Source organism: Diplotaxodon limnothrissa, linkage group LG1 (assembly GCF_057381915.1).
Source record: "Diplotaxodon limnothrissa isolate DT_005_m linkage group LG1, D_limnothrissa_male_GT1.1, whole genome shotgun sequence".
In the NCBI taxonomy this organism is placed as follows: domain Eukaryota; kingdom Metazoa; phylum Chordata; class Actinopteri; order Cichliformes; family Cichlidae; genus Diplotaxodon; species Diplotaxodon limnothrissa.
Window position 1 is genome coordinate 25,299,991 of NC_140596.1, and position 18,407 is coordinate 25,318,397.

Consider the following 18,407-nt stretch of genomic DNA (forward strand, 5'->3'; position numbering starts at 1 on the left):
CTGGGCCTTCTTCACTGTTTTGTTTGTGTGTACTGACCACGTAAGATCCTCAGCCAGGTGTACGCCAAGGAACCGGAAGCTGCTCACTCTCTCCACAGCAGCGCCGTTGATGGTGATGGGGGTGTGTACTTCTCTGCACCTCCGGAAGTCCACTATCAACTCCTTTGTCTTTGCGACGTTGAGGGTGAGATGGTTGTCTTGACACCAGTGGGTCAGGGCGCTGACCTCCTCCCTGTAAGCCGTCTCATCACCGTTGGTGATAAGACCCACCACTGTAGTGTCGTCCGCAAACTTCACAATGATGTTGGAGCTGTTAGTGGCTGTGCAGTCGTAGGTGTAGAGTGAGTACAGGAGAGGGCTCAGTACACACCCCTGTGGAGCACCAGTGTTCAGTGTGATGGGGGATGAGGTGATGCTGCCCAGTCTGACCACTTGGCGTCTGTCAGACAGGAAGCTAAGGATCCAGCTGCAGAGGGAGCTGCTCAGTCCTAGATCCTGCAGTTTCCTGTCCAGCTTCGAGGGAACGATGGTATTGAATGCTGAGCTGTAATCTACAAACAGCATTCTCACATACGTGTCTCTCTTCTCCAGGTGTGACAGGGCAGTGTGTAGTGTCAGGGATATGGCGTCATCAGTGGACCTGTTGTGGCGGTATGCAAACTGTAGAGGGTCCAGTGAGTCGGGTAGTGCAGAGCAGATGAAGTCCCTGACCAGCTTCTCGAAGCATTTGCTTACGATGGGGGTCAGGGCTACAGGTCGCCAGTCGTTCAATGAGGAGATGGTGGAGGATTTGGGTACAGGGACGATGGTGGCCATTTTGAAGCAGGCTGGGACTACAGACAGAGAGAGGGAAAGGTTGAAGATGTGCGTGAACACTCCAGCCAGCTGAGCCGCGCATGACCTGAGGACGCGGCCGGGAATCCCGTCCGGACCAGTAGCTTTGCGTGCGTTCACCTTCCTGAAGCACTTCCGCACATCCTCCTCAGACACAGTGTGCGCACTGACGTCATCCGCGGTGCGCACACTGTCCGATCTCATGGTGTTCGCTGTGTCGAATCTAGCGTAGAATACGTTTAGATCCTCACACAGAGAGGCCGTGGTCTGCGGTGTGCTGGTTTTCCCTCTAAAGTCTGTGATCGTGTTTAGTCCCTGCCACATACTCCGAGGGTTGTCAAACTGTTGCTCCACCCTGTCCCTGTACTCACGTTTGGCTGCTTTGATCGTCTTCCGGAGTTGGTAATGTGCGTGTTTGTAGTCCGATGTATTCGCGGAGGCAAAGGCGGTGTTCCGTGCCGCGCGAACATCTCCGTTAATCCAGGGTTTTTGATTTGGGAAGGATTTGACTGTTCTGGATGGGACGACATCTTCCACGCATTTCCTGATAAATCCACAGACTGAGTCTGTGTATTCATCAATGTCTCTGGCGGCCACGTGAAACATTTCCCAGTCCGCGTGATCAAAACAGTCCCGCAGCGCAGACTCCGATTGGTCCGTCCAACAGTGCACCGCCCTCCGGGTTGGAGCTTCCTGTTTCAGCTTCTGCCTGTAGGCGGGCAGGAGCAGGATGGAGCAGTGATCTGATTGGCCGAATGGGGCGCGGGGGAGGGCTTTGTACGCATCCCGGAAAGAGGTGTAACAGTGGTCGAGTAGCCGCGGTTTCCACGTGTGTTGAAAAGGATGTGTTGATGGAGTTTTGGTGAGACTTTCTTCAGGTTTCCCTTATTAAAGTCTCCGGCTGTGATAAACGCTGCCTCTGGGTGTGCGGTTTCCTCGCTGCTGATCGCGCTGTACAGTTCCCTGAGTGCACGGTCAGTGTCGGCTTGTGGGGGAATGTAAACAGCCGTAATAATCACTGCTGTAAATTCCCTCGGTAGCCAGAATGGCCGGCACTTAATCATCAGGTACTCCAGGTCCGGTGAGCAGAAGGATTTGACCGGGTGCACGTTCGCATAATCACACCAGCTGTTGTTGATCATGAAACACACACCACCGCCTCTGCTTTTCCCAGTAAGATCCTGTGACCTGTCCGCGCGGTGCACAGAGAACCCCAGTTGTATTGCGGAGTCCGGTACTTTGTCCGATAGCCAGGTTTCTGTGAGGCAGATCACGCAGCAGTCCCGCATCTCTCGCTGGAATGAGATCCGTGCCCGAAGCTCGCACAGCTTGTTCTCCAGAGACTGCATATTAGCCAGTAATAAACTGGGTAACGGTGGTCTGTAAGTGCGCCGTCTCAGTCGAACCAGAACGCCAGATCTTCTCCCTCTGCGTCGGCGTTTGCGGCCTCCAGGGCCAGAGAACAAAGGCGTCTCAGGTGAGATGAATGGGGGGTCTGCAAACGGAGCGTCCGTGTTGCAAAACTTGAACTCCGGAAAGTTATAAGAAAGACCGTCTTTTATGTCCAGTAAGGTTTGTCGGTCGTACACAAGGAGACAAGTGCTGCTCGTGAAAAAATAAAGGAAAAGTAAAATTAAACACAGAAGAAAGCCGTTGCTTGGGGGAGCTCGCGACGAGGCTGCCATACTCGGCGCCATCTTGAACAACAGCGTACAAAAGATTCAACATCCACCCACCAAACGTCAGAATGATGAAAAAATGCTAAGACATTAATTGAGGCTACAAAAAAGGTCTGCGGAGCCCCCTGATGCTACTGAGGCACATTGTGTAGGAGGCTGTCAACGTCAAGCTTCGCTATAGAGCTGCGCAGAAGCCCATAAGTTGATACGATGTTAAACCGGGCCTCACAGCCCACGACTCCTCATCTTTTCCCCTGTTGCTACAAAATATGTGCTGCTGTCATGTAGCAGCAAAAGCGATGCACCTGATATTAACTAAGCTGTGTGTGTTTCATGTCAGGCTGACTTATTCTTATGGATATGACACACTTGTATGAGTAGGCATTTTCTCCATACGTTGGCTGTAACGAGTATTTATTCGAGTTGCTGTTGCCTTCCTATCAACTTGAAGCAGTCTAGCCACTCTACTCTACTACTGGCATCAACAAGGCATAGAACTGCATCTTACTGGATATTTTCTCATTTTTGACTGTTGTCTGTAAACTATAGAGATAGTTCTGGGGAGGGGGGGATCCCAGGAGATGAGCAGTTTCTGAAATACTCAGACTAGCCTGTCTGGCACCAGCAACCATGCCACGTTCAAAACACATTTCTTCCCAATTCTGATGCTCAGTTGGACTCATCTGTATATCCCTAAATGCATTGCATTGTTGCTTTGTGACCTTCTGATTAGATAGTTGTGTTATTCTTTAACACAAGTTGAAAAGGTGTACCTAATGAGTGGATATATTTTATTGTTTTTTACTCATAAAAGTCTGAAATTGTTACTATTCCTGCTGTTTAACACGATATGGCCTTCTACCAAATCTTTAATGAATATGTTATGTTTCTCGACAGTTACTGCTTTAAGTAAATTCAGTTAAAAGACAATTGTGAAGTAATACTAACAGAATATCAGCTGAAGTGTGCACTCACACAGGCTAGAAAATAGCTCCTTATGCTGTGAATTTTTCCTCTCGCCAATCCATTTAGACGATGTTTTTTTTTATGTAATCCTCACTCCAACAAGTAAATCTGTTTATTAAACACAGTATTGTCTTTTAAAATAAAAGGTACATTTTATAATCTTCAACTGTGCAAGTTGTTCCATGGGATTAAAATGGAAAAAAGGAAGGAGCAGAGACGTGATTACAGGCAGCAGAGAGTCTCCATAAGTAGTCTTTACTCCAAAAATAGCTGTAATTGTTAGGAATACCACAGTGACGGTATAAAAGATGTCCAGAACCTTTAAAGTGTTATTCTTGAACACTCCGTATCTTTACACTCAGGCCTCATTTGAAAATTAGAACCAAATCCACTTTTTTCTGATTCATAACATGCACATTAAAATGTGTGGGAAAAATCTAAAAGGCAAAAGTGCATTTAGAGAAAACCCACTGGTTTCACTATCTTTAATAATGTATGCTTACATGCACTCCAGCCTGCTGCTTGCAAAAGATTTGAAAAGTTGTTCCAAGAAGTGGGAACTGGGTAGCTCAGGAAAACATATCTAACCCGTTCTTCAATGTACTTGCATCTCACTGTGTAAATTTATTAGGTGTGTTATGTGTAATACTTACAGTACAAATACATGTGAAACACTGAAGTATTAAAAAGTTGGCGTACTTTGCTAAACTGATTGCATTGCATTGCTTGAAACAACCACTGTCATTAGACCACTTCAGCCTGCGTTCCCACATTAGGCTGCTGTTTGTATGCAGGTGGTGATCTGTGCATTGATCAGACTTGATAGCAGCTGATTTCACACTGGAAAATGTATTGTGAATAAAATGGTTTGAGGTACTCAATCTCATAGGCTGGTGAATAGAATATTTTAGCAGCACCATTTATCATTTAACTTTTTGCTTCACTAACTAGTCATTATTTTGGCCCTATTCTCTCTCTCAGTCTCTCTATTTCTCTGATGTCCAATTAAATCTCTTTCTTCTTCATTTCTCTGCTGCTCTCAGAGGGCTGTCTGGAGGACAATGCAACACAGTGTAAGCTTTCCATTCCTCCTCTTACATTCACAATGTCATGTGTCTCGTGGTGTTTTAATCAACCTGCCAATAGTGCTTCACTTTGCCACATTATTTAGAACTGATATTGATTGCTTGTTTGTGGCATGTCTGCTTTATTTTTACTTAGTATTTTTGTTTCTTGGTAACTTGGTAACTACACTGAAACTATGAACAGCTGAAACCAATATTTACAACTGTGTTTTTCTGCCTCACATTTGGTCTAACATGGGTTACATTGGCAGAAAGATGGTTCAGCTGTCAGAACTTGCCCTACAGCGTTGGATGGCTTTCTCTTTGGGTTTCCTATATTGTGTTTCTACTGCTGCTCTGCTTGATCTGAGGCTTTAAATTATTTGTTTGTATTGTAGGTTTTATTCACATTAACCCTGTTGCGACCCTTTTATGCATGAGTATTCCCCATTGTTTTTGCTTGTGTTGTGCATGACTTTTTGTATTCCTTGTATAGGTGTAGACAAGCTGAGCAAATTAATTGAGTCTATCATATATCATCCAGGAAAATCTGAAAGACTTAAAGAACTGCAAAATTGTTGATATACGCAGCTACAGCTACAGCTACTGTATAGTACTTAGTCTAGCTGCTGTAGCAAACAGTGACTCAGTCTGTTACATAAGTTCAAGTTTAATATTCTTTGTGTTTTTTTAGCACTTACATATAGAAGTTAAAAATGCATGTATTAGGTATGTCTTATAGCACCTTTTGGTAACAAAATTCTGGAAAGGTAACAATACTTGATTTTTTTTTTTTCAGTACAGAAGGCAGCATTAGTGCCGCGTAGAGTTGTCAAAAAACTGATCCTTGGATACTAATTGATGCTAAATATTACTATTGGATCAGATACTCATTTGCAATATTAACAGTGCCATCTTCACAGAGCCCCTCATAACGCTAGCAGCTAAACACCTGAATAGAACAAGCTTGGCGAAGCTTAAAGGCTGACATTTCAGTCTTTATCAAGAATTTTGAGACAATGTTGAAGTATTTGAGTTATTTTGAATGCTTACCTGTCTCACACACACATTGCAGTTAGCCGATGGAAATATCACCCACATTATCCTTCCCCTCCTGTTATTGTTGAGGTGGCAGCTAGCGGCAATGGCTAATAATAACATAACAACATTAATCTTGGAGCTCGGCAGTAAATGTTATCAGTTCTACTGGTCTGTAATATTAATATTCACATAACGGGATAATGTAGTTATTTGTCTATAGAAAGTGATATATTTCCCTTAAAGTCCTGATTTACTAATAATGCAGATTGAAGGTGAGAGCAGTCTACCAGCATCTACACAGAAACAGTGTAAAGTTCCTTGATAACCTCATTTAATTAGCAATGAAATATAGTGCCAAGAACCACAGGAAATATGCATTCTTTAAAATATGTCTGTCAATTTTATCATTTTTTTTCCTCCATTGTGAAAATGGTTTGGCGTAGCAAGTATTTTTCTGGGGATCGGTACTGAGTTTGAAATTCTAGTATCATGACAACCCTAGTGTGCACACTGTACTGCATGAAAGGCATTGATTGTAATGAATTAATTATTTATCCCTTGGCTGTCACAGGGTGACAGGCGGCGTGCACTCCCGACAGGTCTCTGTTCTATCGCAGGGCACAAAGAGACAGACCTGTGGCCAATTTAGAATCACTAATTAACTAACAAGCATGCCTTTGGACTGTAGGAGAAAACCAGAGTAATCAGAAAGAATATGTAAACTCTTTCTAAATAATTGTGATGGTAATGTCTTCCAAAAGTCTTCAAACTCTTGAAGTCTTCAAACATTCAGCATTTGAAGGTCTTTGTGCTTTCGATTGGAAGGTGAAATGTCTGAGTCCTTTTTTCGCTTCTCTCTCACACTCTGGATGTGATTACGGTCTGATTTGTAAAAGCAGCTGCTGATTACATAATCAGTGTCTGGGACTGACTTCAGCACACATTCAAGTCAAGGAATGGTCAAAAGGTGCAGTTTAGTGGCGCAGTCTTTCTTCAATTGTCTGTGGTATTTGAAGTAAAAGCTGTGAGCTTTACAAACTCAGACCAAAACACTAAAGAACTAAAATATTGACGTTAAGGCCCAAGGCATTATAAATGCTGAATTAGTGCTACGATATATATTGAGTACTCCACTATCTCATCTGCCTCACTCTGAATGATTTTAAGCTGAAAGCCTAACTCGGTGGTTCAGACTGTCAAAGTCCTAACAGCTGAGCACACATCTGTCCTGGCTTACATATACAAATACAGCTACTGGTAAAAACACTGCCTTTTTGAGCTGATGGCTAGCGTGTTCTTTTTTTTTTCTTTGAAGCTTAATTGGGGTTTAACTGAATCCTAATTTACTGACAATGCATGATATATATGAATGGTGTGGCCATAGCGTGCTTTCAGTGAAATATGTCTTCCTGTATGACTCATTCATTACTGGAACTGAATGAACTCTTTGTAATTCAAAGAAGGTCTCCTCTCACACTGAGCAAGGGCAGCTTCACCGTCTTGCTTATATATATTGGGTCCTCTGCCTGAGAGCTTGAGGGACCTTGGATGAGCTCAGATGTTGTTCCTGGGATCTGCTGGAGCCACTCGCCTAGCTTGGAGGTCACTTTACTGAGTGTTCCGAATACCACTAGGACCACTGTTCTTCTTGATGTTGCTGTCATTCATTATCGCTACATCTATCACTATGGCCGTCTTCCTCTGCTTGTCTACTACTATCTCCGGTTGGTTAGCCATCACCAGTTTGTCCGTCTGTATCTGGAAGTCTCACAGGATCCTGTAAACTATGCTGGCCACTTGGTTATGGCGTTCCATATATGCCCTGCCTGCTAGCATCTTGCACCATGCTGTTATGTGTTGGATTGTATCAGGGGCATCTTTACACAGCCTGCACCTGGGGTCTTGCCTGGTGTGATAGACCCCAGGACCACCGTGCAAGGGCCTGTCCTTCCATGACGGTTCCTCCTCTCGCTCCTCGTCTTTCTTGGGTTTCTGCTGCGTTAGGTATTCACTAAACACATGGTCAGTTGTCCCTATCTTCCTGATGTACTCGTGGATATTCGTTGTCTAATCCTGGACTTTGGTACTGACACTCACTAGACCTCGGCTTCCTTCCGCTTAGCATACAGTCTCAGGGTGCTGGATTTGGTTGAAACCTTCATGCATTGTAAGGAGTTTCCTCTTCTTGATATCAGTGGCTTCTGTCTTCTTCTTTGGCAAGCGTATTATCCAAGCAGGATACCTGACCACCAGCAGAGTGAAGGTGTTGATAGCCTGGATGTTGTTCTTGCCATTCAGCCGACTCCTCTTCATTTAGTGTTGCACTAAAGCCTTTTGTTCAGTATACACAGCAGTATTTGAGCATATCATCAACCATGTGTTCCATGTTCAGATTTAAGAGGATGCTGATGGTGTGTTCCTTGCATTTGTAGTATTTTTATTCTGTTTTTATTTTGACAGATGTCTGATAGCACAGTTCTGACAGAAATTACTTTGTTCTCTGTCTGCTTAGCATTGCTGACCCGGCATTAATGTCGGTGCCTCCATTCAACAAAAAAAAAAAAATAGAAAACAATGATGGATGTTAGATGATTCAGTTGTTGATTTATTCGACTAAATTCTAACTATTTTGAGTCTCCCTAATGGGTTGTTTATTGTTGTGCACTGTTGAAATGGGGATGCAGTTGAAAAGAAAGTAAATCAGTCATTAGCAGTGGCCAGGCCTTTCTCCATGCTCCATTTCACATTCTTTTAGCAGAGTGCCAGGGCCAGGAAACGATCTGGCAAATGGCATTTTTCTCAGGAAGGAAAAAGTGTTAAATAAATGATCACTGTTTTATTTCTTAATCAATCATGGTAATCCAGTGCTGAAAGGCATCAACCTATATGTACTTTATTGTGCAACTGTTACATAGCCACAGTATACTGAAAGAATGGAGGGATTTATAGAGATTTAGCTGAACACACTGTCAATTTGAATGCATGAAAAGAGTCGATCTGAGCATCCCTCAGCTTCTGAATGGCAGCCGGCATCACTATTCCCACATGAAAGTTTCTTTCTGCCAGAATAATCAGTCATATAGAAATCACTCCGCCCAGTGCAATTGTAGACACAACTGCCAATTATGACCGATGGTAGCAGAGCCAAATTGGGTAAATCCATGAGTCATGCCATAAAATGGATCGAGTTACAGCCCTAATGAAATTCTGGCATGTAATGCAGATCTGTTCTCTACAGTTTTTCTCTTTAATAGCCTGTGCAGATCAGCAGGCAAAAAAGAACAAGTGTTAAGACCAGTTAATCTCACTGGCATGCTAATTCGGAAAACTGGGCATGCTGAGCTAATGTTTTAGAAGCAGTAACAACCAAAGGGCTTGAGTGCTTTTGGGGTTTCTAAACTCTATTTTAGATTATGCTGACAAAAATCTGGGGAAAAGAATCTCAGCAGTGTCTTGACTCAGTTTCTTTTTTTAAATAGAACAGAAAGCGCTATAGTTTAGCCACTTAAGAGCGTGTGATTCTCTCTATACGTGTGTTTAAAGGGAGACATTATGTATCCATGTCTGTAGTCTGTAGGGTGATATCTTGAGTTAATTTGAGTTCACTTAACCCTTGTATGGTGTTCGGGTCTGTGAGACCCGTGTTCAGTTTTTTTCAAAAGAAAAATTAAACAATTAATTATTTTTTCACGTGTAAATGTGTTGTGTCTTTCCACTCACTCCACCTGATTATAACTGATTTATTTATAACATTTTATATAAAAGAAAAACGAGAAGCACATTAATTCATAAATGTGATCTAACAAAGGTAAAGGGAAAAAATTTACCATGTTTGCTGTTCATATGTCTTGTAATTGGGATGAAGTAAACATCTGTTGAGTAATTTAACATAAAATTGTTTGATAGTGTTAATTTGGAAAGCCAAAACTCTAGCGGGTCCACCAGACCCATGAACACTGGCTGAGTAACAAAAATACGAACACCACACAAGGGTTAATGCATTTTTTCACACAGATGGTCACACATGTTATTAACTCAAAGGATCTGAGAGATAAAAAGTAAAATTCACTGATAATTCATCTCTATTTTGTACATGGGGTGAAACCACACAAGTGCAGAAGATTTTCTGTCTTAGTGGGTCTGTTTTCACGTACAGAACACACTCCTCAGTTTAAATTAAACTAAAGACTGAGATGGAAAACTTTTAGCCAGTCCAGCACCTCACCAGGCCTATTTTAAATCTTCATATAATACTTATTATTAACAAAGAATTTACAATAATGGGATGGTATGAACTGGTTGTCTCAGGACTACCCTCTATGGCTATGTAGAGGGCAATGAATTTAACTGTCCAGAGGTAATTCTGTCTGTCAAAAGTGATGAAAATCTGACAGTGACTGATGTGTAATCAGCCATGCTCGCTCAACAGAAACCTGTCTCACAAAATGAATTAGAATTAATGAACATGGACAGACACAACAGATCAATGTGGCCACCTTCTAACTCCTTTCTGTTTAAAGTCAGCTTCATTACTTTGTTTTCCATTGCACCAGTTCCTTTGCTTCAACACGCTTAATTTGGTATAGCTTTCTCTTTCATTTCATGTATCCTTTTAGTTTTATGTCTTGCTTCGTTCTTATGCTAAGCCCAATTGAGCAATTGCCGAAGGATGTCTGCATTCTTCACAATAAGCAGTCTTTTTTTCCAATACTTTTTCACTTTGCCAACTTAGCAGAGCGCACACTAAATGATGCATCACTGATCGTGTATTAAGCGGTGAAATATTTTCTTCCACTGTGGTGGTTTTGCGCTTTTTAATGTTCCCATTTTCACAGAAACACACAAATGAGTAAAAATATATTTCACTATAATATTGAAAGAACGAAGCTAGACACCTATTGTGGTGGACAGCTGGTTGGGAAATGTGCACAGTATGGTGCGTGCTGCAGGGAGATACTCCAGTAAATTACAAAACCATGGTGATGTTTTGTTGTTTGCTGGTTTCCAGCTACTCTGCCTGGGTTATTTGCAAGCTCTTCTGGGCTTTCTCTGCTCTCTATTCTTGGAGCTCCTTACAAATCTTTCACTGCAGTGCAAGAGCACCGTATGATTTTCTACTGACAAAACCAGCAGAGTTTAAAATTCTTTGACATAGATGGCGTGAAATCTTCTGTCAGATTTCAAGTTTCACCCAAGAACTAGAATGAGATCAGTGACACTCTTTCAAATCCAGACATGAGACATATGTGGACTTTGTTTCAGAGTTCATAAATCTGTCTGAGACAAGCAAAAATTGGTGAAATGTGTGACATTTTCAAAAATATAGTTCTTACAAGAAATGCAAAATGAAAAAACAAACAACAACAGCTGTGCTTAGTTAACAGGCTGCTTCTACTTCTGGTATTCCTGATTTTTAAAGCAGGGATAACACTATATTAGGTTTCCCACAATTCAACAATGAATGAATGAATGATCTAGATAGAAAGATAGATGTAAGATAGATAGATAGATAGATAAAGAGAGAGAGAGAGAGAGAGAGAGAGAGAGAGAGAGATCCAGACCCTTTTAACCAATTTTATTGTTAATCATCCAAATGGCATAATGGCAAACCACCAACAAGCTTCTTCTGATTCTTTCCTTTGTTTACCCATCAGTGTGCATGGCTTTAAAATCCAGGCCTCCTTTCCATCACCACTGTGGTTTTGTTTTCTATATTGCTCGTGTGCTGTTATATCAAATGCTTCAATACATTTGATGCTGTATTTTTCATGGTTGAACACATTTTGCTGCTGGCACAAAGTTTATAGCTGACAACAATGTTCTTTGCATTTTTTACTGGAGGGAAATCACAATAAAACCTGTTGTCTCCTTCTCTGCCTCTTTGTCATGCTGTATCCTTCATCAAGCTCACCTCCCATGTGTGTATGCCATCACAAGATTGCATTCCTTGGACAAAAACAAATGTCAGTCTGGCATGCTAGTGTTATTTGGATTAGTTAATGTGATATAAAAACACACAATAATTGATAATACGTGATACTGATGAGACATTGTCCAACTCTTGATATCTCTCCCTTGCATATGATCTAAATGGATATGGACAAACCAGCTTATTCAGCATGCTGCTACATATACATAAAGTATACTGTACACTTTCAGTCTGCTGATTAATTAACTAGTCACTATACTCTGTCGTTTAACAGTGATGGAAAATTTCCTTGTAATCTAACATCTGTCCTCCCATTATTCATGGCCAGTGCCGTCAAAGAAGCGAAATGTCCATGAGGTAAACAGTGATCTATCATACATCATTTATTCACTATCTCGCCACAGTAATGAAGAAAGCTCAACCTTTCTTGTTTTCATCTTCAGTTTCAGTGTAAATGAGAATTTCCCATCTCGAGCTAAATTTGGGCCCAGACTGCTCAGCTAAACCTGGCTGCTTTACCCTCTGAGCAGTTTGTGTGTATATGCCGCCAGAAAGGTGCAGCATTTATTGGAATCTGCCTCGGCTCTAGCATCTCTTCTCATCATCAGGCTGTTTAGCCCACTACTGTTTCCCTTGACATTGTGTGGTTATCACTCCTGCCTAAAGGTAGAAGGTGTTTACCTTGATTTAGCACTGCAGAGCCTTGTGAGCTTAACTCATCTACATAGGCTGGCAGGCAAACTGAAATAAACCAGTGTGGCCAAGAAAATCCTATTTAGAGCATTATTCAAAGAACTGAATCACAAAATGCAGGGCCATTGTGTTTGAAGTAAGCTAACCCAATTGCTGTGAGCATAACAAGGAAGTGACCATTTGTGTTGGTTCTCTTTGGAGATTTCCCGACTTTTTCAAAGCCCATCTTTGCTATGCTTTATATAATTTAAATCCCCCGGTGCAGACGGGTTCAAGCCACAATACCATTAGCCGGTTCCTGGTGGTGTCCATGTGACCTAGAAACTCCAGGACTTTAAGTGATCCTGCAGGATATCTTTGCATATTTATCAAGGTTACATAACACATTTTTGGTGAAGATTGGTCAATGCACACATTCTTTCCAGCGGTATCTGTTCTTTTTATGTGATGCTTTTTATTGGTGATTGAAGTTTACTCTAAGATGATTCAAATTTTCTTTGCTGAATGTGTTCATAGTGTTTAAGTACTGATACAATGATATTTGTTAATAACTGGTCAGTTAAAGCTAGATGGTGGCTTTTTGTGGGTGTGTGTTAAATCTCGCTCTAAATTTGTGCCCCACTGCAAACAGGCTGTTTTATGTACTTGTAGTTGTTAAAGTATGACATTACAATAGCTTTTTAGGCTAGTATACAGCTCTCTTTTGCTTCCAGTGATCCAGACTTGGTGTGGTTTTAAACAACAGTTGCCCAAACTTTCTGAAGGTCTTTCAAAGTTTTTCTTTGGACATGGCCTGCTTTTTTATTCATTTTCAGTCCAGTCCTTGTACCTGACCATTTTTAGAGGAAGTTTTTATTTTTCTTTGTGAAGCTACTCAATACTCACTTATGAGTCATGAAACATATAAAAGTTATCTAACTCAAGGGTGAACCAGTTTTGCATCTACACATAGCAGAAAATTTCCAAAGACTCAGTTTTAAATTGTAACTTTAGGCACATAGGGTTTTTTTTAATCTTGAAAAAATGCAACATTTAAATATAGCACAGTATGACAGGCATAAACTAGTCCCTAAGCCTCTAAGTGCTATTAGGTAAACTCGTGGAATATCTCGGCATGGTGTGTAGTGGTTCTCCAGGTCTCTCCAGAGCAGGGACCTCAACATCATTGAAGCAGTGTGGGATCATCTTGCTAGAGAACAGAACAAAAAGGCAGCCAACATCCAAATAAGTCCTTCAAGAAGCCTGGAGAACTATTCCTGAAGGCTGCTTACAGAAATTAAAAGAAAGTTTGTTTGAGTGAGTTCAGGGTGTATTGAAGAATAAATGCGGTCTTGCCAAATAATGACTTTCAGTCTTGTTAGAACAGTTTGAAATGCTGCATTTCCATTTATGTTTGCATATGTTTCAGTACCGCTGCACATATTTCTCATTTTTTTATACAAAATATAAACAAATAAGGTGAGACATGATTTTAAGATTCTGGTTCGTGCATGAACCGTTATAAGAATAATTCCAATAGATGATTTAAATGATCAAGGCGCCCTCTCTTGAACCAAGGTGTTTAACAGCTGAGCCGGCTTTCCCCGATGATCAGTCAGCACCAGCATAATCCGCATTATAAATTCATTCCTTTTTATTAATCTTAGTTTCTGCGGGAAGTGCATTGATAAAGGGGCTTTCCCCCCCTACATCAACGTGTTTGCTTTTATTTAACGTTTCCTGCCTCGAGAGTTTAAAATATGCAAGAGATTTGAACTAATTTATTCCATGAAGTTAGTGTAGTAACTTTATGTTACAGAGAAGCATCTGTTTATAAAGCCCCCTCCCCCAAATGGTAGGTTTACCCTTGGGATGGGACACAAAACCAGCTGTGTATGAAACTTCCATCTGTGCTTACATTAGTCAGGTCATGGTTTGTTTAACATGAATGTGCTGTACTAAAGCTGCTCAGTATCTGCGTCATTTGAGGTCTGTTTTTTCTGTTTCACAGTAACATGAATTAAGCTCTTTCCAGTATAAATATCACAAATATACCTAGAAATAGGTTACATTAAAGTTTTATATTAAAGTAGTCAGTATGAGATTTATGGAGTCAGGTAATATTGAGACGTATTTACTTCATTAAAACAAATTAACAAATTATTTATTTTAAAGTATTTATGTAATCTGGGTTGTTTTAGTGTTATATCATACTATACTGGTCTTTTTTTAAGGAAATACAGGAACACAAATCAGAAAGCTTCTGGCAGTTCACAGGTGCATTGTAAACACGTATCCGGTATTATTGTGGTGGAACAAGCCCGTTTAGTCTGTAATCTCCTGCTGCTGCATCTGCTATGGCTTTAATTGTTTAGACACACCAGGGTTTTCTCCCTGGACTTTTTCCTGCTATGAAATTTCAATACTTTTATATTTACAGCTGTTAAAGCAGCCACCCACAATGTTTCTTTAAAAAAAAAGAAAAATGTGCATCCATATGGATTATATAAGTTGTCTTGTGTATTTTCTCCCACTGAAGATACAGTGGGGCAAAAAAGTATTTAGTCAGCCACCGATTGTGCAAGTTCCCCCACTTAAAATGATGACAGAGGTCAGTAATTTGCACCAGAGGTACACTTCAACTGTGAGAGACAGAATGTGAAAAAAAAATCCATGAATCCACATGGTAGGATTTGTAAAGAATTTATTCGTAAATCAGGGTGGAAAATAAGTATTTGGTCAATAACAAAAATACAACTCAATACTTTGTAACATAACCTTTGTTGGCAATAACAGAGGTCAAACGTTTACTATAGGTCTTTACCAGGTTTGCACACACAGTAGCTGGTATTTTGGCCCATTCCTCCATGCAGATCTTCTCGAGAGCAGTGATGTTTTGGGGCTGTCGCCGAGCAACACGGACTTTCAACTCCCGCCACAGATTTTCTATGGGGTTGAGGTCTGGAGACTGGCTAGGCCACTCCAGGACTTTCAAATGCTTCTTACGGAGCCACTCCTTTGTTGCCCGGGCGGTGTGTTTTGGATCATTGTCATGTTGGAAGACCCAGCCTCGTTTCATCTTCAAAGTTCTCACTGATGGAAGGAGGTTTTGGCTGAAAATCTCACGATACATGGCCCCATTCATTCTGTCCTTAACACGGATCAGTCGTCCTGTCCCCTTGGCAGAAAAACAGCCCCATAGCATGATGTTTCCACCCCCATGCTTCACAGTAGGTATGGTGTTCTTGGGATGCAACTCAGTATTCTTCTTCCTCCAAACACGACGAGTTGAGTTTATACCAAAAAGTTCTACTTTGGTTTCATCTGACCACATGACATTCTCCCAATCCTCTGCTGTATCATCCATGTGCTCTCTGGCAAACTTCAGACGGGCCTGGACATGCACTGGCTTCAGCAGCGGAACACGTCTGGCACTGCGGGATTTGATTCCCTGCCGTTGTAGTGTGTTACTGATGGTGACCTTTGTTACTTTGGTCCCAGCTCTCTGCAGGTCATTCACCAGGTCCCCCCGTGTGGTCCTGGGATCTTTGCTCACCGTTCTCATCATCATTTTGACCCCACGGGATGAGATCTTGCGTGGAGCCCCAGATCGAGGGAGATTATCAGTGGTCTTGTATGTCTTCCATTTTCTGATGATTGCTCCCACAGTTGATTTTTTCACACCAAGCTGCTTGCCTATTGTAGATTCACTCTTCCCAGTCTGGTGCAGGTCTACAATACTTTTCCTGGTGTCCTTCTAAAGCTCTTTGGTCTTGGCCATGGCGGAGTTTGGAGTCTGACTGTTTGAGGCTGTGGACAGGTGTCTTTTATACAGATGATGAGTTCAAACAGGTGCCATTCATACAGGTAACGAGTGGAGGACAGAAAAGCTTCTTACAGAAGACGTTACAGGTCTGTGAGAGCCAGAGATTTTCCTTGTTTGAGGTGACCAAATACTTATTTTCCACCCTGATTTACAAATAAATTCTTTACAAATCCTACCATGTGAATTCATGGATTTTTTTTTCACATTCTGTCTCTCACAGTTGAAGTGTACCTCTGGTGCAAATTACTGACCTCTGTCATCATTTTAAGTGGGGGAACTTGCACAATCGGTGGCTGACTAAATACTTTTTTGCCCCACTGTAAATGTTTGAGAACATTTACGTCAACAATAAGATCTAACAGATGTTACAGTTAATACAAAGTAAGCTGAGCATTTTTGTGTAAGAGAATTATTGCACATATAATTACAGAAATAACAAGTGTACATAAACACGCGCACAGGGCTGTTGAAAATGACAACAGCTACTGCATAAAGCTGTTGTCATGGGGATAAGTTGCAAACTGCATGCTAACTATCGCTTGCTGCCTGTTGCAGGAATTAACAGATGTGTGGGAGATTTCATTACGCTTACAGAGCCTCTGCTAATTGTGTAATTAGCTGTATACATAATCAGGAAGAGGATCAAAATATTACATTAACAAGTTCACCTGTTGTGAAAGTCACAGCACTGGTAACTGGGATGTTTAGCTTATTTAGAAATGACCTGACTTTAACAGCCACGGGAACATTTTAAACATCTAATGATGAGCTATGTCTGAAATCCATATTTATACTAAATTCATCAAAGTCCTTGGGTTTACAGCCGTAAGGTAATACAGGGTTGTTTCAACTCTGATGGCACAGCACTTCAGGTAGATGCTGCATTAAAAGTTTAGATGACATCTGAAGGAGAATTCTTGTCTTAAATTCCTGAAAACTGCTGCTCTTCTCATCTTGCTAGAATCCTGTTTCCATAAAGAAGCACTACTGATCAGAGGCTTCAGTTCCACACAACCTGACATCTGTTTGTAGTAACTGTTCTTTCTGTTTAAATTAAAAAATGAACAACACAGATGCTTCTAGGCCCTCTTAGTCCTGCAGCAGCAAGGATGGACTCTCCTCTGCTTTCTGTTCCCCTCTCAAGGTCCGACTTCAAAACATGTTTAAAATTCTCCATTATAGGATGTTGAGCTCTTAGATATCTCTATGTGGAATTGTTGAATTCTTGTCATAGCTTGAGCCAGTTGGCCTGTCCATACCTTGGCTAGTATCCAAGCATCTTCACTATTCAAGCCATAGGTTCTGATTGTCAGTGACTCCAAAGATTTTTGTTTTTGCTCTGGCCATTTACTCGGGACCCTAGTGCCAATCAGTTTTTTGACTGGTAATTCAATAAGGAATGACCATTTGAAAGAACAAGATGATTCATCGAAGTACAGTGTTTGAGTCATAAACATTTTAGCGATTAGGCTCAGATGAATTTGACAGGTTCCAACAGTGGTAGGAAGTAGGACAGGACCCCCCAGAATCTAGATGCTGGCGGTGGTGGTTATCAAGCAGATGGGAACTTGGATGAATGACCAGGATGAGGTGGAGATGGGGAGGAGGCAGGCTGAGAGAGTGAGAGGCAGAATGAGAATAGATTTAAAGCATGCAAAACTAAGGCTCAGTTCTCACTGAAGAAAAAATGGTTGGGCCACGGTGATGACGACAGAAGTGAGGCAGAAGTGATTTAAATAATAGACCGGAGGTCCGGGCGGCCAGGAATCCAGGCAGAGGAGCAAACACAGGTCTTACTCATTGAACTTCTGCATAAGCTTCATTATCACTATCAGTAAAAAAAAACAAAAACAATGCAAAGCATTAACTCTGACTGCTACATTCAATTTACCATGCCTAATTCATTCAATTAAATGAATTATTAAATAGCCCTAATAAATATTTGTAGGCGGTGTTTGCATGGAGCCCATAGGCTTGAAACCTGTTGTAAATGATTGTTTTCTAAAGTTAAATATTTATGACAAAATAAGCAATAATGATAATTACATGCAAACCTGTGCGTGTGTTGTGTTGATCAGTTTTGATTAAGGGAAGCCCGGCGACGGAAGCCAGAACACCACAACATTTGCACACATTTGCATTCATATTGCCTAATTTGGGTTGGTGCATAGAAGTAAATGATATCGTGTTTTTTTTTAAATGAGTGAACCCTTGGAAAATTAAGAAAAACTCTCAGGTGAAATAACTAAAACTTTCGCATTTTGGGGTATGATTGTGTGCCCATACAACTCAAACTGTACTAAATTAAGGAACTGGTTGAGAACATGTGCTCTGAAGACGAAGAAGGTATTATATTTAACTTTGAACATCCAGGAAATCATCATGTGTGACTTTGT

General features: G+C 41.2%; 1 protein-coding gene across 1 annotated transcript in view; it reads left to right on the forward strand.

Annotated features, from left to right (window-relative positions):
* The window catches only part of gpc6a (glypican 6a), a 182,836-nt gene that overhangs the window by 142,414 nt on the left and 22,015 nt on the right, over positions 1–18,407 (forward strand). Inside the window, exon 7 of the mRNA XM_085346275.1 lies at positions 4,523–4,552. Within this exon, the coding sequence (XP_085202401.1) occupies positions 4,523–4,552 (30 nt within the window). The remainder of the gene's footprint in view (positions 1–4,522; positions 4,553–18,407) is intronic.